The sequence below is a fragment of the Ursus arctos genome, unplaced genomic scaffold (genome assembly GCF_023065955.2).
Source record: "Ursus arctos isolate Adak ecotype North America unplaced genomic scaffold, UrsArc2.0 scaffold_26, whole genome shotgun sequence".
Classification (NCBI taxonomy): Eukaryota; Metazoa; Chordata; class Mammalia; order Carnivora; family Ursidae; genus Ursus; species Ursus arctos.
The window spans coordinates 17,854,557-17,876,363 of record NW_026622941.1 but is presented as its reverse complement, the minus strand read 5'-3'; the positions used below and the strand labels follow the sequence as shown (position 1 = coordinate 17,876,363).

Below are 21,807 nucleotides of genomic sequence, written 5' to 3'. Positions count from 1 at the left end.
ATAAAACCTTTATATGGTTAAAGTGACCGGGTATGTATAAATCATTACACTTACAAATATTTTAATGGCCAAATAGTCTAGGACAGTAGTCTTCAAATCAGTACACAGAAACATTTCATGGGTATGTAGGCAAGGATGACTTCAGTGGACTTGGTATCCAGAACTTTACTTTCCACGTGAACTCCTGCCTAAAACATATTGGCCCTCCGTCTCCTGAGATCAAGGCACTCCTTTCACATTAGCTCCTTTCTTCTTTGCTATGAAAAACTTACTTCTCTGAATCTCACTCTTGCACCCCAGGGTGTAAAATCCTCCAGGGTGGTGAAAAAGTGAATGACCACACAAGATCTCACAGAAATGGATAGACTTAGAAATAATTAAAATCATTAAATTTTATGTATCATCATTTGTTGTGATCAAGTATGAAATAAAATGGAAATATAAGTTCAAGGAGGAAAAGGAATGATGTAAAATTTCCTATTAAAAAAAAAAACAAACCCTTGTGGGGCGCCTGGGTGGCTCAGTCGGTTAAGTGTCTGCCTTTGGCTCAGGTTGTGATCCTGGAGTCCTGGGATCGAGTCCAGAGTCTGACTCCCCCGTCAGAGGGGAGTCTGCTTCTCCCTCTGTCCCTCCACTCTCTCTAATAAATAAATAAACCTGAAAAAAAGAAAAAGAAAAAAAGCTTGTAGGGCGTCGGGCTGGCTCAGTGTGTAGAGAAAGAGACTCTTGATCTCGGGCTTGTGAGTTCAAGCTGCACATTGGGCGTAGAGATGACTTAAAAAGAAAAAAAATATTTTTTAAAAAAGCTTGTTTGCATCTTTTATTTTTTTTTGAATCTTTACTTTAGCCCCCAAGGGGGTGCACTGTTTCTGGAGGTTCTGCAGTAATAGGAGGTCGATGCACAGAGCAGACAGAGCAAGCTTCTATACCATCTCTCTGCTCCAACAAGCCACTTCATATACTGTCCTTGGATAGAGGATGTATCAGATATTAAACTGATAAGAACAGAAACTACACTTAATCTTAGCCAAAGGGCCAGGAAGCAATGTTTTTTTTTTTTTTTTTTTTTTTTTAAAGTAAGCTCTACACCCAAGGCGGGGTTTGAACTCATGACCCCGAGATGGAGTCACATTCTCTATCAACTGCCTTTGGCTCAGGTCATGATCCTTGGGTACTGGGATTGAGCCCCGAGTCAGGCTCCCTGCTCAGCGGGAGCTTCTTCTCCCTCTCCCTGTGCCCCTTTCCCTCCTCCTTCTCTCTCTCGCTCACTCGCTCTCAAAAATCTTAAAAAAAAAGTTTCAAAGTTAAATTGATAGTATGCTAAAAATTACAACCTCTTTTTGACTATCTCAGCTTCTGAAAAACTAAAGATGTCAAATTTAAAATGTGCAAGGGAAACAATTTTTAAAAATACTTTTGTGGCTTTGCAAACAAAGAAGTTTGCAGATTTCTTGTTTATGATTATTTTTAATTTTTGACCACCATAGGAGTATGACTGTCAACTTTTTCTTTTTTTTAAGATTTTATTTATTTAAGAGCGAGCGAGCGAGCGAGCGTGCACAAGCAGGGGGAGAGGCAGGTGGAGGGAGAAGCAGGCTCTCCACTGAGCAGGGACCACCTGGGTGGCTCAGTTGGTTAAGCGTCTGCCTTCAGCTCAGGTCATGATCCCGGCATCCTGGGATCAAGCCCCGCATCAGGCTTCCTGCTTGGTGGGGAGTCTGCTTCTCCCTCTCTATGTGCTTGCTGTCTCAAATAAATAAATCTAAAAAAACCCTCCCCAAACAACTTTCTATAAATTGGGGGCAGGGGCATGTGGGGGACTTTGGCGTGATGTCTGAGTAACCAACCCAACAGGGACCCACATTAAACTTTGGAGCTTGCTTCCATGCTGGAAAGCTGGCGCCCATAACAACCCTGTATTTGGAGTAACGGCCTTTCCGGCTTGTCTGCCGCCCTCCTTCCTCTAAGTCTCCGTACTTCCTGGGCTCTCTGCACACCTCTCCAATAAGACAGCAGGAGTTGAGCAAGGTGAGCTCTAGGTGAGATAGAGTATTAATCTAGGTCATAGAGTTGGAGAATAGTCCCTTTTGCTGTATCTTGTAACAAGTACCTGTGCTGACCTATTGTTTTAAGTAGTGATTTTCATCTGGCTTTCTGAAATGTTGACCCGAGTTACAACTACTCTATACTGTTTTTTCCAAACCCCCTAGGCTTCCAGGTACTCTAGTACGGGACATTTTTCCTTCTTGAAATAGTTCAAAAAATGTTGTGCTTAATAAAGCCAAAGTAACACCACACACACACACACACACACACACACACACGAGACATAAAAAGCCTCACCAAAAAAACCCAAGGAAAAACCAAAGACCAACAGTCACTCTCCCCCCAACACACTGACCGGAAGATCTGTAACAATAACGGAACGGTGACTAGAGGGAAATAATAATCCGTAGCCTATTTCCTTTGGAAGACTTTGGCATGATGTCTTCAGAGAAAGGCTGTATGTGTAAACATGTTTATATGGATGGAGAGCTGAACGGTCTCCTTCCATCTTAACCTCTCTTCTCATTCACCTCCTACAATATAGACTGTATCGATTTGCATCTCATTTTGTGTGTTTCTGTTTAGAGCAGATGAATTTTTATACATCTGCATTTTGAATTAAATTTAAATCCTCTTTACTAGAGCATGGGAAAAAGAAAAGAAAGACTGACCAGTGCCAATTTAGTTTCAGCCATTTCATATAGGAATCCCAAAGCATCAGATTTCCTTGTACTCTGGGAACAATATATAGCGTGAACAAAAGGTTACAGAGGGAAGAAATGTAATTGATTCTGAAGAGCGTGAACATCTGCAAAGAATGTATTGTAAGAGAAAATGATCTCTGAGGGTCCTACTTCTGATGATGAAACGGTTTCTAGTTCCCCATGTCAGAGAAATAACCCTCTGCTCCGCACACCCCTCTTCAAGCCCAATCCACTGAGAAAGCAGATGTTTGAAGCTCGTTTCTACAACACAGAAACAAATAGAAATAAGTGTAGAGGACTTCACGAAATGAAACCCGCCCAGTGGTGTTCAGCAGCTGGCCTCCGAGGAAATGTGAAAAAACTATGTTCTGGTCCAAATTCTGTCATTAAATATAATGCGACTGTGGCCCAATCTATCTCCCTGGGCCTCCAGTTCCTTGAGCTCTCACATGGGAGAGCCGGCCTGCATGGCAGAAAAGGTATTTCTATGATGTTGTCTATAATGGTAAGATTAACAGCCTAGTGTCCATCAAGAAGTCCCTTGAGTCTCAGATTTTCCTTTTAATTTAATTAATTTTTTTAAAGACTTATTTTTCTCAAGTAATCTCTACACCCAATGTGGGGCTTGAACTCACAGCCCTGAGATCACGAGTCACATGCTCTACTGACTGGGCCAGCCAGGCGCCCCACAGACGTTCCACTTTTGATGGGAAGAGCAAAAATTCTAACACAAGTGATTTAAGAACATCAACATTTATTTAACATGATAAAAAAGAAATGAGATATGAACATTTGCATTTAAACAATAGTAAGTAGCCTTTAATACTTACATGTGCTCATTGTATAATATATACACAATGAACATAATTACATTTGTACACAAACTAAGTACTGGATTTGAAAACCGGCTTATTGCTATACACATCTATCCCAACTGAAGTATAAGCCCAGTACTTCAAAATACCTACATTTTAAATTGTATTTTTAAGAAAAAGTAAGCAGTAACATTTGTGTTTAAGCTGACAAGAGTGTGGCAGTAACTGCTGACATTGCAATCTGACTGGGAAATAATTATAGCAGAAAACAGGACGTACTTCACTTAGCGATAATAAAATGGCACATTTTAAATATATATATAAAATTTTTTACAAATCAAGTGTGAAACAAAGCATTGCAGTAGCCAAAATGGGAGGAGGAAAAAAAAAAAAAGGAAAACAAGCTTCGTTGGAAATAATAACTAAGTTTATGTACTGAAAAGGCAAAACGAAATATAAATCCATCTAAACTGTAGAAACATCAAAATCCGGAAATCAGCAACTAAGTAAGCTCTGGCTGTAGACCGCACATTAAAAAAGCACCTTTACTTATGTGCTCTGAAATCATAGCAGCAAGCTGGTGTCAGAACAGCAACCTTGAGATTACGGAGGGTACATATGAGCCATTAAAGCTGTTTGGAATAAACATTTTCCAGAAGTGATAAAATGATGCTCTGTGGCCAAAAGCATCAGAACTATGAATTTCATAGATTTAAAATATACTGTACAATATCTTCTCACATTGCCGAAGGTCCATGTCCTTAGCTTTGAATGGTTTCAACAGAAGTCAGTGTAGCTGCAAAATAAACACAGGGAAAATTACCTTGACACCTGCAAAGTTCGTGAGTGCCCGTTTCCTAAAGTAACTGAGTGCGGTATTCCGTAACAATGGAACTGACAAGCACGGCCAGGAAAATCCGAAGACATCACACAATGGAAGGACATTTTCTTGTCATTTCATAGCTTTAATTCACAAAGCAAAGAATGTAATTAAATAACAGTCCAGAATTTTAAAAAGTAGCCAAATTTGTGGCTGAATCTGAAAGATCAACAAAATGAGCGAAGATCTGCATAACTTTGCTAAAATGTGTCACAATGTATTAAGCTGCCTACACAGCAGTGTCATTTATAAACCTTTCCAAAGTCCTGCCAAGACGACTAAGCCAGCAAGATGCCATACACACAAGTGAGAAGACAAAGTAATACCGGTTTGAGAGCCACTAGCTGTTCACGGTGGCTGCGTGCCAGAAGACTAGAAAATATCTGGCAGTCACTGGACCCCATTCCAGTATGTCATGCCACTGGCTCTTATGGTGAAAGTAAAATGAAACAAAATCCAATAATAACAACTTAAGGAACCTGGAAATGTACTTGAGTTTTAACTGTAAATACTCTTTATTGTCAGACAACATTTTTTATTATCATTGGTCTGTGTACAAAGAATGGTAACCTGTGTATTGAACCAAAAGATAACGAGACTGGATTTTAATGTACACTTGTCCACTAAGATGGACAGAGGCCATCTATCAACTCTTTGCACAAGAGGAGTCAAATAAGCATGCTGACTATTCCTATGCTGGTATTATTCTGTCACTAGTGGCAACTGTCACTTCAAAACATAGTAAGTTAAAAGTTTAAACGCATGAGTGACAGAGGCAAGACATAGGTAAGGCTATAACAAACAGGTGTTTTGTAACTCCAGAAAGGATGTCAATCCTGCATAAATATCAACTGACAACAAACAAAGGCCTCTTCTAGGCTCCATGTAGACATGATCTCAGATAAAAAGTTACAAATATGACAAGACAGACATAAATCCTTCTGCATGAACAAAAGGACACAGGTTATAGTTGCTACAAAAAGGTATGAATGGAAGAAGATTCTAGAAAATAAGCACTACTGGGTAAACTCAGTCAACTTAGTATTTGTACTAATTTATTTTGAGAATCTAAAAGTCAAAGAATATGTTAGCAATAATGTTTATAATATCTCTATGTGTTTTTGCTGCTTATAATTGTTTAACAGAAACTGGTGGCGACCCTAAAGCATACGATATTACTAGGTCTGGTAAATGGTATGAGGAGAAAATGCACAAAAAGGCATAATAGCTCCACATCTCAGTTTCCTGAAAAGTAAAAAGAGTATATATCTGCAAGTACAAAAGTACAAGTAAAATTTAGCATCTGTCTATAAAATTGTTAAAAGAACTTAAGAAATTATTCTCAGCTCTTAGACTGTGGTCTAAGGTAAGGTTTCCTCCTTCCCCCTGACCCCACCCACAGCTTTTTTGGTAGTGACCTCCCTTACTTAAAAAAATTATTTAGAAATAATTTCTGATAGATCTTAATGATTTTAATATTCCATGTAGTTAGCTGTACCACAAACACTCCTTTGTCCTTTAAAATAATTAACAGACTCCCCATGCGGTAGACATATCACATGAACTGTAAAAAACATCACTTGATCAACATGTAATCGCTTCCACAGAGTTCTCCGATCCGACTCTGGAAAGGAATGCTAAGTGGGAGCACAGCTGCAAAACACCGTGAGGCTTGTCTTGGCACAGGCCATTGCCTCTTAGTTTTGCTGTTTTTATGGACGATGAAATAAGAGACAGAGAAAATGCTGTCACGTAGCAAATCACTGCAAGGGCTGATGTCGGAGATCTGAGTTATTGCCCGTGGCTCAAATACGTAGCCTCCTTGCTCTGCCAACAATCCCTAATGCACAGCCCAGAATTAATCTCAGTTTTTGTTCACCAAACCAATAAGTGAATAAAACTCAAGTTAAAAACTCTGAAGTTAAAGCACAAATGCAAAGGGAACGGACGTACTTTTTCTGAGACTACACACACATGAAATGGGATCCTTCTGTGAGCTGCGGCTGAGTGGCTGGAACTGGCGAGGACTCAGGAGATGGAGACAGACTTTTCACTAAAACACACCAAGAGAATGCGAGAAGATAAACGTCTTTAGGACACCTTTGGAGAAGGACATCCTGATGCTGTGATCCCATAAAATAAGAACATGTTTCAGGAACTGACGGTTGTACCTGGGTTCTGTGATTTTCTAAATTGACCACTGATGATTATTTAGCACGAAATGTCTCTTGGAGACTGTTTAAAAATTCTTCTTCCTCCTGTACCTTAAACTTAACCATCGTATACAATGTGTTTCGATTATATATATATATATACACATATATATACATATATATATATCTTTATATATATATCAGTGGCAATTAAAAAAGTGAGAATTTCTGTGCACAATGACTTATAATGATAGAGGCAAAAGAAAAGGCAGTGTTTAATATCCATTACAAGGAAACAGGACTTATCACATCAATTTGCATGTTTTATGTATATAAGATATAGAGAATACTGCCAGAATCCTATGTTCTTCCAAAGAAGAACAGTCCCAACTAACTGAATTTTACTGTATTTGCCCTTCTGCAAAATGATGGGGAGGAGGGTGAAAGTAGGGAGGGTTATTATTTTTTTTAAAGATTTTATTTATTTGAGAGAGAGAGAAAGAGGGAGAGCGTGCACAAGCAGGGGGAGGAGCAGAGAGGGAGAAGCAGCCTGCCGGCTGAGTGGGGACCCCCCCCCCAAGTAGGGCTCGATCCCAGGACCCTGGGATCATGACCTTAGCTGAAGGCAGACACCTACCGACTGAGCCACCCAGGCGCCCCAGGACAGAGGATTATTAAGAACAGTTTTTTGCTTATGGACTGTGAGAAGTGATGTTGATAATATGTACTAGTTGTATGATCCCCATCCCTTGCCGAATATCATAAAGAAAAAAAAAGAAAATCAAATCTGTGAAGGAAAAAAAGCCCTGAAAGTGGCACACTTTTATTATTTTATTTTTAATTAATTAATTAATCATTTTTTTAGAGAGGGAGGGGGTGAGGGAGAGAGAGAGGGAGAATCGTAAGCCGGCTCCGCGCCCAGTACAGAGCCCAACACAAGGCTCGATCTCACAACCCTGAGATCACGATTTGAGCTGAAATCAAGAGTCAGCTGCTTAACCGACAGCCTCCCAGGAGCCCCTATCTTATTACATGCTATGGATCACGATCTTCTCTCAGAGAAAAATCCAGATGTGGGTATAGCAGCAGCTAAACAAACCCATTCTACTAGTTTAGGCACTAAATCTTCTACGGCTCCTAAGGTGGTAGTAGGTTTGTGACTATTCTGAGAATCCAGCCTCAGAGAAACAGGTATGTTTTCCAAGTTCTGGAAGATCTTATTAGAAAAAATTTATGGTATATGTGTTAAAGTTAAGATGAAGAGACAGAGAGAGAGAGAGAAGGAAGTGATCCAAGCCAGAAGAGACTCTGTGGATGTAGGCTGAGGTCACCTTTCCATCCTTTCCAGGGGCATCCTTCCCAAAGGTGCATGTGGGTAGGCAGAATATAAATTCAGAGGTTCAGAGGAAACTCCAGTGAGAAGACTATGAAATGTGTAATATCTACCTGCCGTCGTCTGATTTCCTCTGGAAGCCTCGGGAGTTTGTTCATAAGAAACAATAGTTTCTTCCTGCTCAAGAATATTGTCCTTTATATTTTCTTCAGGGTGACTTTCTGCTTTATGATTTGTGATCTGCGTCTCATCCTGAGGGCTAATGAAAACAGATCGATATCTTAAAACTTGTTATTACAGAACACAGTAAAATTTTTTCTTCCAATTTATCATCATGAAAATGTTTAACCATATACAAAAGATGCCACCATCTACAGTTAGTAACTGCTAACATTGCACTTGCAGTAACCGGTTGTTTCCTTTCGTGATGTCAAAATGATCAGTGAGTTCAAGGGTTTCTTGAGCCACTCATTATAAAGTTCCCTGTCAGATTTTCAGCTTTTCCAGCTTTTCTAGCCATTGAGGAATATGGTTCAAAACCTTTATTTCATTAGGGTTAGCAAAACAGTCTCTCATTCCTTATTGAATGAAATTCTTCTAAAAATTCTTCTAAAAAGAAAACTATTTCCTCAAAAACTTTTTGGTTGCAGTTTATTTGGGAAAGGTAAGATAAACACTTGATTCTTTGCCTTTATGTACCAGGTTTTGGAATAAGAAGTCAATTCCCTGGCATCGTCCAAAGTGGCCAACAAACTTTGTTGTTGTTGTTGGGTCATGAAACTCATAGATTTTTAATATACTAGATGTGTTTTAATCTACGCCTATTAACAAAACAGCAGGTTTTTTCCTAATCGGCGATTGCCAAAAGTTTTTCAAACTCAATCTTGCCATTCATTGAAGAAATAAAGGGATTCTGAGTAACATTAAATCACAGTATTTCTCTTTTCCAGCTCTGGTTATTTTTCTAATGAAGGGTGAGATTGAGGACATACACATAAGAAGGCCAGTTAAGAAATACAGCCAAAAAATAAGTAGCAAATCACTGTAACTTTTGGAACACACCAGATACCTTGGATTTCTGATCAGTGTCTGTCATTACCACCCACTATGCAGGCCATGCTGAGGTGCTGACCTGGAGACAGCTTATGTATCTTTTGGCGTTTTTTTTAAAGGTCCTGACTGAATTCCTAGGTGCTAAGCATACTGTTAAGCGCTGTACCTGTGTTTTCTGATTTAATCATCACAACACACCCGTGAGATAGATAATATTATGACCCCCATTTTTACAAGTTAGGAACCTGCAGTTTTAGGGAGGTCATGTACATTGTTCAAGGTCCTGCCGCTCTTCAGTGGCTGAGCTGGCACAGGAGCCCAAGACTTTCTGACTCCGAAGTTCTCTATTCTTGAGCAGTTACGTAAGTCTGGGAGTGATTCCTTTGTCGCTTTCCCTAATTATTACCTGTATGAAACATCCTCGGGCACTTTCTCTTTGTTTGCCTCTTTATCCATCACTTCCTCCGAACTTACTCCATTTGGTTCAGGTTTGGAAGGTGTTTTGGAAAAAATGTCCTCAGTTTTTTCCAACTGTAGAATAAGAAGAAAATGATTCAAAAATAAAAGTGTGTTAAAAAAGGATATCCTGTCAAACAGTTACTGAAATACATATTTAGATTCAAGTATACGGAAAATATTAACCTTCTCTACTACTGGATGCAAAATGTTTTTCGCCTGGAGGGATGATGCCCGTTGCTAACAGCCAGCAGCTCGGGGATATCCGAGTCTTTACCTGGGGTTAACAGTACTTTATTCTAGCCTCGATTATGTTTTAAGTGTTCAATTATCCCATTTTTCTGATGTGCTGAATACATCACTCACGTTAAACAAAACCTATCATTTCACTTAGACTTAGGGTCTCTGCGATGAAATGAAACATCATTATTTTCAACCTTCCCACTTGATCTAACCTTCAAAAATTGCCCCCCGTGGAGTATCTGCTCTAAAATAATCTCGCTACCTCTTTGCTGAAATCCGTATTTTGAGGTTCAACTTCTTTTAGTCGAACAATTTCTGCGGCAGGAGTTTCATGGTTTGGCTTTACATCATGTTCTCTAATGACAGCATCCGATTCCTTAATGTTCTCATCCCTTCTTCGAGTCTGTCCAAAAGATACATAGCAGAGATTCATACTATGAAGCCATGCACGGTTTTCAGATAGCACCTGCTAATTGTGAAAAAAGGCTGATCTTCACTCACAAGGAGGTTTCCTTATGAAAACCAACAGAGGAAAAAAAAAATATATATATCAGTATTCCACACATTTTTTCTCATCTCTTTTAATCACCCATTTTGTAAATTGTAGAATGTGTAATTATTCACCTGTGCTGGAGTGTAAGTAGCAATGCCTGCCAGCTCTTGATCAGATGGAAAGGGGATTTTGAGGAAGACAGGGCAACACTTTCAGCTGATACATGTTTACTAACAGGGACGGACCAGACAGAAGCTACTGAAAAAGGTTCCCAAGTTTGCTATCTATTTATGAATTGGGGTAACAAACAAATAAGAAGAAATGGAATGGTGTCACTTTACAAGGGGGGGTTGGGATGCGATGAACATCAGACTTAGAACTTTTGTTGAGAAGCTCTCTCCTGCTACAATTTAGGTCGTGTTAAATTAGGACACAGAGTAATACACATTTTATTGGAAGGGGAATTGGGGACTATCCTGGCATTTCACATTTGCTGAAAGCACTTTCATCTTCTTAGTATCTCTGTGAAGTAGATGGGATGGGCTGTATTTGCCATCTGATTTACAGTAGAGAACAGTGAGTCCATAGCTGGTACAAGGACATCCAACAAGTAATACAGCTCCGATTTTTTGAACTCAGGGCTATTTCTATTTTACTAAGCTGTCTTAACTTATTATTACGGGAATTAAATACAAAATAACTACCCATACTGTAGACATTTGAAAACCCATCAATCATGTGACTCCATGATCCCGATTCAAGTGATATCAGATTTACTCAGAAGAATGATTAAATGCAATTGATCTACCTGGGTAATCCTGAATGGATTATCTCTTAAACCTGAAGGGCTCTGTAAGGGTGACTGGTCTAAAGCACCAATAACATTTAATCCTTTTTTCTTTTCCCTCAGGCAAGCTTGCTGATGTCTCCTTATTCTTTCCATTTGCTCTTCCACAGTCATCCTAGGTCGGGTACTTTCAGCCAAACAGAGCTGTTCCACTGCACTTCGTGGCCTTTCCTTTAAATTAAAAATAGACATATCAATACAAGAACGTAGAATAACTTCTGAAAAGTATGTTGGAATAAAAAATGTTCTAAAATGCATTTATTTTGTTCTCAAAGTCAAAAGTGGAGGTTTGTTAACACCAGAAAGGCAAACTGTTTTATCCTTCACTAGTAATTGGTGATGCATGGTCACTGTAACAGGAAATTATATAAAACTCAAACTAGGAAGGGGCACAGCTTCTAAATATAGAAGATTTATTTTATTTAAAAAAATTTTCCCCCCAAGATTTTATCTTTAAGTAATCTCTACACCCAACATGGGGCTCGAACTTATAACCCCGAGATCAAGAGCTGCATGCTCTTCCAACTGAGACAGCCAGGCGCCCCCGAGATTTGTTTTAATGAAAATGTGATGTTTTAAGTCACACATTTACTGTGAAAAGACCTGTAGAGAAAAAGCCTTAGTTTATGATCAATAACAGAAATACAGAAATACTATTTTCCATAAATCAGATGGTTTTATTTGGAAACTTTATATATATATATATATGAGACTCATTTTTATGGTTTACTGAAGGGTCTAAAAATATTTGTCACCTTAAATAACCAATTCTTACTTCTTACTTTCTTATTAATGATGTAAAACGATATGGGTATAAAATACAAAACAAGAACTTCAGTATTAGTCATAAGCAAATTTTAGCTTATTTTATATAACAGACATTTAAAGATTCAACATATGCTAGAATCTACGGCATAGAATCCATACATTTCTTTATGTCTCTGGTCTGAGTTGGTGGGGACTGACTGTGAGACACTGGTGAAGCCGCTTGCTTTTGAAAAAGCCCAGGTGGAGGTAAGCATTTCTGTGATGAGGCAGTTTGTCAGGCAAACCCCTAAGATCTTTTCTCTCGCCTGCAATCCGAAAAATGCCTGCAGGGCAAGAGTTTATAGCACTAGAGCCATTTTCTTTCTTTCTTAATGGTGATTTTCTTTCTTTCTTTTTTTTTTTTTTAAAGATTTTATTTATTTATTTGATAGAGAGAGAGTGCAAGCCTGTGTGTACAAACGGGGAGGGGCAGAGGGGGAAGCCGACTCCCCGCTGAGTGAGAAGCCTGATGTGGGGCTCAATCCCAGGACCCTGGGATCATGACCTGAGCTGAAGGCAGACACTTAACCGACTGAGCCACCCAGGTGCCTCAACTAGAGCCATTTTCAATTGTATAGAATAAATACCTTAAAGAGCTCAAGTAAAAACTAAAAGGAAGAGGAAAAATGAAAAGCCTTAATGTGCAGAAAGTGATGGTGATTCTCTTTTATATGTAAAATAAAACACATTTGCTTTGGAAAACAAAATACCAAAAAAACCAAAGAAAGCATTAAAAAAAGAGCAAATTCTAGATACAGATTGGGAATTAGCTACCATCGCATCCCTTTCCTTTTATTTTTATTTTGGATCTTATTAAGTTTCTTATTTTATCCTTTTATTTTTAGTAACTACAAAGATGTAGTCTTCCTCTTCTACGCTTACGCAAAAATGTTGTTACACTGCAACTTCCTTTTTCCAAGTTGTCATATTGTAAAAATCTACTGTTTCTAAATGCCAAATGTTATTAATTTTTAGATCTTTTTCTCCAATGATAACTGGAAAAGAGTATCTCATTGCAGTTTCAGTATTTTAAAAATTATTATGGGGTTGAACAATTATCATATATTTGTGAATTACTGTTGCATATTTTCCATAAAGAAACTCTTAAAAATAACTGATGTATATTCATTCCTCATATATTATGGAACTTGTCTGTTATATTCCAAGTATTTTATACTGGCACTGATTTTGCCTAGAAAGGTCTTTCCTGTACCAATATCATATAACTATACTCTTCTATACTTCCCCCCCTGTATTTGATTATGTAGTTTTTCTTCTACTATTTAAGATAGTTATGTACTAAAAAAAGATAGTTATAGAATATAAATCCAGTAATATCTTTCTTCTTCATCTCAACACACATTTTAACTTTTTTCTATCGTAAGCTCTACACCCAACGTGGGGCTTGAACTCAGGAATACGAGATCAAGAGTTACATGTTCTACTGACGGAACCAGCCAGGCCTCCCTCAACATGCATTTTTATTTTTTTAAAGATCTTATTTTTAAGTACTCTCTGCACCCAACATGGGGCTTGAACTCACAACCCTGAGATAGGGAGTTGCATGCTCTTCCAGCTGAGCCAGCTGGGTGCCCCTCCACATGCATTTTTAAAATTTTTTCTGTTGCTTTATTTTAACTTTACAATTTTCAAAGAAAATACCCTTTCAATCTGTAAAAAATGCCTAACTATGAAAAAATAATACTATTATAAAACCATGACTGCCAATGGTAATACTGATATATAGAAATTCATTAATTTTTATTCTACAATAATGATCTTTCTAGGTCTCAATAATTTTGTACTAATTAAAATATTATATTTTTGTATATAAATTTGTCAGATATTTGGGGCATATACTTTGCAGTTGTACTTCAATATCTTTCAAGAATAACCATAAATCTTATCATTTGTAGTACTTTTCATTCTTATAGCTTAAAATTATCAAATTACCTCATACCAAATAAGTAGAGAATTTATAAAGATGAAAAGTAAAAGTTCTGGGGCACATGGGTGGCTCGATTGGTTGAGCATCTGGCTCCGGATTTCAGCTCAAGTCATGATCTCGGAGTTGTGAGATCAAGCCCCATGCTGGACTCTGCACTCAGCTCAGAGTCTGCTTGAGATTCTCTCTCCCTCTGTCCCACCCCCGCTCATGCTCTCTCTCTAAGATAAATAAATAAATTAAAATCTTAAAAAAATTTTTTTGGGCGACTGGGTGGCTCAGTCAGTTAAGCGTCTGTCTTTGGCTCAGGTCATGATCCCAGGGTCCCGGGATCGAGCCCCAAATTGGGCTCCCTGCTCAGCGGGGAGTCTGTTTCTCCCTCTGCCCCGCCCCCCCCAGCCAGCCCTGCTTGTGCTCTCACTTAAAAAAAAAGAAAAAAAATCTTTTGCAGCCCAAATTTCTAAGCCTACCTGGTGAAAAGGAGTTAAGCACCCTGATAATCTTCCCCAAATGACCAAGATTAGATTGGTTTACAGCAAGTTGAATTAAATGGGTCTCAGATGAATATGTGAAATAAAGAATTTATTTCCCAATCTCAATTCACATTTCTCAGGGTCACCAGAGGACTGGCAAACTCTAAATCCACCACAGCTAAAAGGCCCTCTAAACTCAGGGTAGCTTGGAAATCCATTACCTGGGTTGACCACAGGACATGTCTATCAGTCTCATCAAAGAAATTCTTAGAGGTGTCAAGAGATGTAATATAAGGCAGTCATATGAGAATAGATTCCACAAACTGTGGACCTTATCTCAAGGCCGATCGAAACAAACCTAGATTAGGTATTGAGTAGATCTGTCCCCTAGGTGCTAACTTCCTGCATGTAATTTAAAAAAAAATTAAGATTACTAAGTTTTTCTTAGACTATGCAAAAAAAATTTTTGTGAAATGCTAAAAAGGAAATTATGTATGAGAAAGCCATATATGGGCTTAAGAATTCTACTAGAAATTAACTTCTAGTTAAATACCGTTCTTGAATCCATCATCTTCTTAGTTTTCCTTAAGGTTACATAGGAGGCTATTGTCGAAGACTCAGGCGTTGGTGATTTTGTTCTGGGAGGGACTACTCCAACAGGAAAGTGGGGACCTAAAAATTAAAACAGCAGTAAGTTCTACAAAACATCGTTCACACAACATAATGTTTTCTTTTGACATACTCAATTTCTGAGGCTTTTATTTTATTAATTTGTTTATTTTTAAGTAGGTTCCATGCCCAGCGTGGAGCCCAGCGCAGGGCTTGAGCTCCCAAACCCTGAGATCAAGACCTGAGCCGAGATCAAGAGTCTGATGCTTAACCAACTCAGCCACCCAGCCACCCCTCTGAGGCTTTTAAAATCAAAAGGCAAATTTATTGGGGGTGCCTGGGTGGCTCAGTTATAGTTAAGGGTCTGACTTTTCATTTCTACCCAGGTCATGATCTCAGCATTGTGAGCTCTGTGCTGCCTAAGATTTGCTTTCTCCCTCTTACCCTGCACCCCCTTCCCCTTAGCATGTGCTTGCTCTCTCTCTCTCTCTCAAAAAAGCGGGCAAATTTATTTATTTATTTATTTTTAAAGATTTTGGTTTTAAGTAGTCTCTACACCCAGTGGGGCTTGAACTTACAACTTTGAGATCAAGAGTGCACATGTGCTGACTGAGCCAGCCAGGGGCTCTATAGGGAAAATTTATTGTTTGAAAAGAGCCAGGGAAAATGCAGCAGCCATCCATTACTGTACTCTACCTAAAGTTCTACAGATTAATAGATGACATCACAAATTTTAATTATAAAATAAGTAATACACAATGGATCACATATCCTCACAACAACCTTCTAAAGGAAAGAAGGTAAATAAAGTGCAGTATCTGCATTACTTTACTTCCTCAAGTCCATATAGTTCAGCACCAGCACGGCTGGAGCTCCTCCTTTAGCCTTCTTTCCATTCACAACATTTTCAGAGACTGAAAGGACCTCAATCCTCTCACATATTAAAGATCAGGAAGGGCATGGCCCAGAAAGTTTAAGTGATTTACCTAAATGTCCTTCATTTCCATTTGGTCTCTTTTCAATCACACTGCACTGTCTCAATAGAGTCCACTAACAACGTTATCAATAGTTCCCTATAGGTAATCACTGTCACTTTCTCTTTTGCAATTTTAAAAATTTCTAAAATGAACACACACCACCGAAAACAAAACATACAACACAAAATCACTAACACAACAAAAACAAAAGCTAAAAATTAGTTAACATATATAACATATGCATTTATATCATAGTCGTCTTGTTTAAGCAGAATATATGCACTACTATCCACTAAGGACATTAGTAAAAGAACAAACTGTTAAAATCTCAATGGTTTTCTTAGGGGAAAAAAAAGAAAAAAAAAGAAGAAAAAAGAAAAACACTACTCTCTTTGGGCTCACCTACAATTACATCAACTAAGCAGAAAAAGGAAAAAAGGAAGTTGATTTTCTCCCCCAAAGACAAATGGCAGGTCAATCATTCAGGACTCCTTTAATTTATACACCAAACAATCTGTAGTTAAGGTTTTAATATTGTTTATGAACTCTATGACTATTACAAGGTTGCATATTTAAGAATAGGAAGAGCTGAGTTGATATACAATACAGGTGATTTTGCGATTCAAACAAAGAAGAAAGCCTCTATTATTCCAGTCATTTTTAAAAGCCCCACTTTAAGTCCCGTGGCACAAATTATACCATAATTGATCTGGGTACTTCGGATAATTTATTCAGATGAGAGTTTATGATTATGAGTTGAAAAACAAACAAACAACCCAAACACCTAGGGGTGCAAAGCTGGCTCAGTTGGGAAAGCATGCAACTCTTCATCTCAGGGTGGTGAGTTCGAGCCCCACATTGGGTGTAGATCACTAAAAATAAAAAATTAAAAAAACCCCAAATTCCTAAATTTTAAGATGCAAATTTCAAGGAAGAATCCAAACCCTAAGAGAGAACATATGTCAGACAAGGTATTTTTTATTAATAAAGACATGCATTGATGGAACAAATGATTATTAACCTCGCTTTTTTCAATTCAATTGAACTCCTACTGATGAGTTAAAGTCACTGATTAAATAATTGCTAAATTTTGTATACTTGACTGGTCACATTTATCCAATACAGATCATGGGACATTATGACTATATAGGAGAAGAAAGAAGAATGGAATAAGATGTGCAAAAGCAAATAATAAAGTGCAGTCCTTATTTTATATATGCTCTAAACATTTTGCCTACAAGGATTAAAAATGTTATACATGTGATACATAGCAACTTCCCCCCATATCCTACCTGAAGTGGGTAGATGCTACTCCGGTCCAGGAAACCAGTATTGTTGAAACGGGGGCATTCTGGCTAGGTTTACTGAAGTTTTGTTTTTTTTAAAGATTTTATTTTTAAGTAATCTCCACACCTAAGGTGGGGCTCCAACTTAGAACCCTGAGATCGAGAGTTATAAATTCTACCCACTGAGCCAGCCAGGTGCCCCTAGATTTATTTTTTAAGATAAGTCACAAAGTCCCCCATTTTTTTTTTTTTAAAGTAGGCTCCACGCCCAGAGTGGAGCCCAACACGGAGCTTGAACTCATGACCCTGAGATCAAAACCGAGCTGAGATCAAGAGTTGGACCCTTAACTGACTGAGCCTTCCTAGGAGCCCCTACAAAGTCCCAGTTTTTATTTTTATTTATTTTTATTTTATTTTTTTAATAAAAGGAACCACAGGGAATGTTGCTTTTTTTTAATTTTTATTTTTTAAAAAGATTTTATTTGAGCGAGAGTGAGAGAGAGAGGAGTAGGGGGAAGGGGCAGAAGCAGACTCCCCCCTGAGCAGGGAGCGTGACATGCGGCCAGATCCCAGGATCCTGAGACTATGATCCAAGCTGAAGGCAGATGCTTAACCCACTGAGCACCCAGGTGCCCCAAAGTCCCAGTCTTTATTTTATTTTTTTAAAAGATTTATTTATTTATTTGACAGAGAGACAGCCAGCGAGAGAGGGAACACAAGCAGGGGGAGTGGGAGAGGAACAAGCAGGCTCACAGCGGAGGAGCCTGATGTGGGGCTCGATCCCAGAGCACCGGGATCACGCCCTGAGCCGAAGGCAGACGCTCAACGACTACGCTACCCAGGCACTCCCCAAAGTCCCAGTCTTTAAATGTTGGCAACCAAAAGGGCACCTGGGTGGCTCAGTGGGTTAAGCATCTGCCTTTGGCTTGAGTCATGATCTCTGGGTCCTGGGAATCGAGCCTGCCATGAGGCTCAGCATGCAGTGGGGGAGGCTGTTTCTCCCACTCCCTCTGCCCCGTCCCCCTGCTAGTGCTCTCTAATAAATAAAAAAATAAAATCTTAAAAAAAAAATGGTGGCAACCAACACACTGGTTTTTTTGGGGGGGGGGGCTAAGAAAACTCCATATTTATTCATAAATATTAATACATATATTTATAACTATTAATGCAAAAGTATGAAATAAATCATTATCAAATAGAATCTATTAGCACATTAAAGGAAAAATATACCATAAATGACGTTTATGTCAAGGAATGCAAATGGATGGTTTTTAGAATTTTTTTTATCTCTATTTATTTATTTAGGTAGGCTCCATGCCTAGCGTGGAGCCCAACATGGGGCTTGAAGAGTCAGACCCTTAACTGACTGAGACATCCAGGCGCCCTGCAAATGGATGGTTTAATTTAGAAAAGCTAGTAAATGTAATTCAACATATTAATATATAAAGAGAAAAATACGATCGCCAGCAAGGCATTTAATGAAATTCAATATCCTTTCATGAAAAAGAAAAACGTGGGGTGCCTGGGTGGTTCAGTCAGTTGAGTGTCTGCCTTCAGCTCAGTTCATGATCTCGGGGTCCTGGGATCAAGGCCTGCGTTCAGCTCCCTGTTCAGCGGGGAGTTTGCTTCACCCTCACCCTCTGCCTCTCCCCACTGCTCATGCTCTAAGTGAATAAAATCTTTGGGGGAAAAAAAAAAAAGGAAAGTTTTACTGAAATGAGAATAAATGGATACTTTCATAATATAACCAATGTAGATAACCCACACCAAAGCCAGTACCATGATGAATGGGAAATATTTCCAAGCATTTCCACCGAAGTCAACAACGGAATTAGGATATCTCCTACGTTCTCTAGCAACACCACTGTGCAACTACTGGCGCCAGAGAGGGGAGAGGTAGAAAACGACGGAAGGAAAAAAGGAAAATTATAATTCTGACGGAACTGTATATTTGGAAAATCCCAGCAAAATAACTGAACTTCTACTACAAACATTTAGATAACTTAAAAAGGTAATGCCAGCCTTAACTGGGCCAATGTGGTGTGCCTATAAGGGGAATCTCGCTGTGGTTTTAATCTGCCTTTTCCTGTGACTAAAAACACGGCACTTCTTTTCATACACTTATTTGCTATGTGAATATACTCTCTTGTAAAGTGTCTGCTCAAGTGTTGTACGCTCCCTGATTTTTTTTTTTTTTAATCTTGGCCGGGTACCGTGTATTCATCAACAAGAACAAAGATCTGGTTTGTAGGTGGCTGGTTGTGAACCTCTGCTTTAAAAGTTTCTACAAATCATGGCCAAATGCCTGACATTTCATTAACTTACACACTACTCAAATTTTTACTTAGCACTTACTGCAAAATTATTGATTGGATAAATGAAAGAGACTTTCCTCTTTACCGTTTTTATTAAACAGAGCAGATACAAAGGAGTAAGTACAAAATATGTGCAAGCATAAAGAATGACCATCTGGTCATCACATAGCTTAGAAATATCATCATGACCTTAAAACACTCCCTAATATGGGGCGCCTGGGTGGCGCAGTCATTAAGCGTCTGCCTTCGGCTCAGGGCGTGATCCCAGCGTTCTGGGATCGAGCCCCACATCAGGCTCCTCCGCTGAGAACCCGCTTCTTCCTCTCCCACCTTCCCTGCTTGTGTTCCCTCTCTCGCTGACTGTCTCTCTCTGTCAAATAAATAAATAAAATCTTTAAAAAAAACAACAACACTCCCTAATCCCCTCTCCTTTCCTGTCTCTCCTCAGAGGTAATTAACTGTCAAATTATGTGTTTATCTCCCCCCGCTTTTCTTTATAGTTCTGTAATATCTGAATTCCTAAAAAAAATACTATTTCAGTTTTGAATATTTTTAATGTACACATATGTGAAGCTACATGCCATGTATCTTTCTGCAACTTGATGTTTTCACTCAATATTAGGTTCAATTTTTTTAGCTGCCTTAAGTTTTATTTGTTTTTATAAACACGATACAGCTAAACTTTATTTTTAATCCAGTTTGACAACCTTTTTCTTTCAAGTGAAGCATTTAGTCTAATTATATTTGTTATAATTACTCATGTATTTAGACTTATTTCTGCCATCCTAGTTTTTGTTTTATATTTTCCCCACTTCCTCTATTTTTTCTTTTTCTTCTTTTGGATTCTTGTTCAGTTTGCTTCCCTACTAGTTTGGAAACTATACAGTCTATTTCTTTTATCTTATCCTTAAGCATGCACACTTAATTTATTAAAGTATAAAGGTAGTCATGATCACTACCATCCTCTGGAACAATACAAGCACTTTAGAACATATTAATACCAACAAATTTCCTGCTGTTTTATATGCTATTGCTATCAAATATTTTAGTTTTTTGCTTCTTAGATTTTCCACATCTGACCACTTTCCTTCTATATGAAATGTAGAACTCTCTCAAATGATGGTAAGTGACAAACTTTCCAGTTTTTGTTTTTTTAAAAAAGACTTTATTTATTTTTGAGAGAGAGAGAGAGTCCGTGCAAACGGGGGGGGGGGGGAGAGGGAGAAGCAGATGCCCCACTGAGTGGGGAGCCTGATGAAGGACTTGATCCCGGGACCCTGAGATCATGACCTAAGCTGAAGGCAGATGCTTAACCGACTGAGCCACCCAGATGCCTCAAACTCTCCAGTTTTTGTCTTTACTCTTCCTTCCTTGTTTCATTGAGGCAAAATGTATAACTAAAATGCACAGATCTTAAGCGCATAACTGGTGAGTTTCGATAAATGCATTCTTATCCCTAGCCTCATAGGTATACATCTGTATAATCATTTCAGTCAAGATAAAGACCATCTTCATCACCCCGCAAAATTCCCTTCCAGTCAATCCCCCGTCAGCCAAAGGCAACCATTATGTTGTTGTCTATCACCAATAGATTAGTTTTGCCTATTCTCAAACTTCATATAAAGGAAAAATATACCATGTCTCCTTTATGTCTGACTTAACGTAAGTTTTTCATATTTATACAAATGTTGCTGAGAGTCACACATGTACCTTTATCAGAAGTGTTTTTTAATTGCTGAATAGTAGTCTAATGTATGAAAATATCACAATTTGTTTATCCAAACTCTTGTTTATAGACATACGGGTTGCCCCCAATATTTGTTTATAATGATTAAAACTGCTGTAAAAATCCTTGTATAAGTTTTTTTGAGGAATGTTGCTTCCATTTTTCTTAGGTAAGTATATAGGAGCAGAATTGCTGGATATCATAACTGCATATTTAATTTTAATTTCATAAGAAACTGTCAAACTGTTGCTCTATCTTACACTACCATCAGAAGTGTGTGTGAATTCCAACTGTTTCATGTCCTAACAAACACTTGGTAATTTAAGTCTTAATTTAGCTATTCCAGAAGGTGTGAAGTGTGATTTTAATTTGCATCAAAACTGCATTTATGATTGATCAGTTGTAAACTTTTTTGTATGCTTGTATACTGTATTTGTTAAGTTTCCAAGTCTTTGCCTACTTTTATTGGGCTGCTTGTCTTCATTATTGATTTGCAAGAGTTGTGAGGCGCCTGGGTGGCTCAGTCATTAAGTGTCTGCAAGAGTTGTTTATATATTCCGAATACAAGGCCTTTGTCAGATATATATACTATTTTCTCCCATTCTAATGGGCAGGAGCTTTAAATTTTGATGAAATCAAATTAATC

The 21,807-nt window shown here is 38.3% G+C and overlaps 1 protein-coding gene and 1 non-coding gene across 12 annotated transcripts in view; both read right to left on the bottom strand.

Moving 5' to 3' along the window:
• Positions 1-498: 498 nt before the first annotated feature.
• Positions 499-21,807, bottom strand: part of PLEKHA5 (pleckstrin homology domain containing A5) — a 241,253-nt gene continuing 219,944 nt past the window's right edge. For 5 of the 11 annotated variants that reach the window (XM_044385212.3, XM_044385204.3, XM_057303247.1 and 2 more), the window contains 7 exons: positions 14,802-14,920; positions 10,985-11,194; positions 9,946-10,086; positions 9,391-9,515; positions 8,045-8,190; positions 6,399-6,498; positions 3,488-4,361 (listed from right to left, as the gene is read on the bottom strand). In XM_044385212.3, coding sequence (XP_044241147.1) covers positions 6,410-6,498; positions 8,045-8,190; positions 9,391-9,515; positions 9,946-10,086; positions 10,985-11,194; positions 14,802-14,920 — 830 coding nt within the window. In that variant the 3' untranslated portion in view covers positions 3,488-4,361; positions 6,399-6,409. Of the gene's footprint in view, positions 658-3,487; positions 4,529-6,398; positions 6,499-8,044; positions 8,191-9,390; positions 9,516-9,945; positions 10,087-10,984; positions 11,195-14,801; positions 14,921-21,807 lie in introns of those variants that run through there. The other 6 variants (XM_044385206.3, XM_044385209.3, XM_048216868.2 and 3 more) reach the window with 3 other exon arrangements.
• On the bottom strand, positions 854-1,047 carry LOC113258143 (U2 spliceosomal RNA). The gene has a single exon (XR_003317156.1). It is a non-coding gene; the product is annotated as a U2 spliceosomal RNA (small nuclear RNA).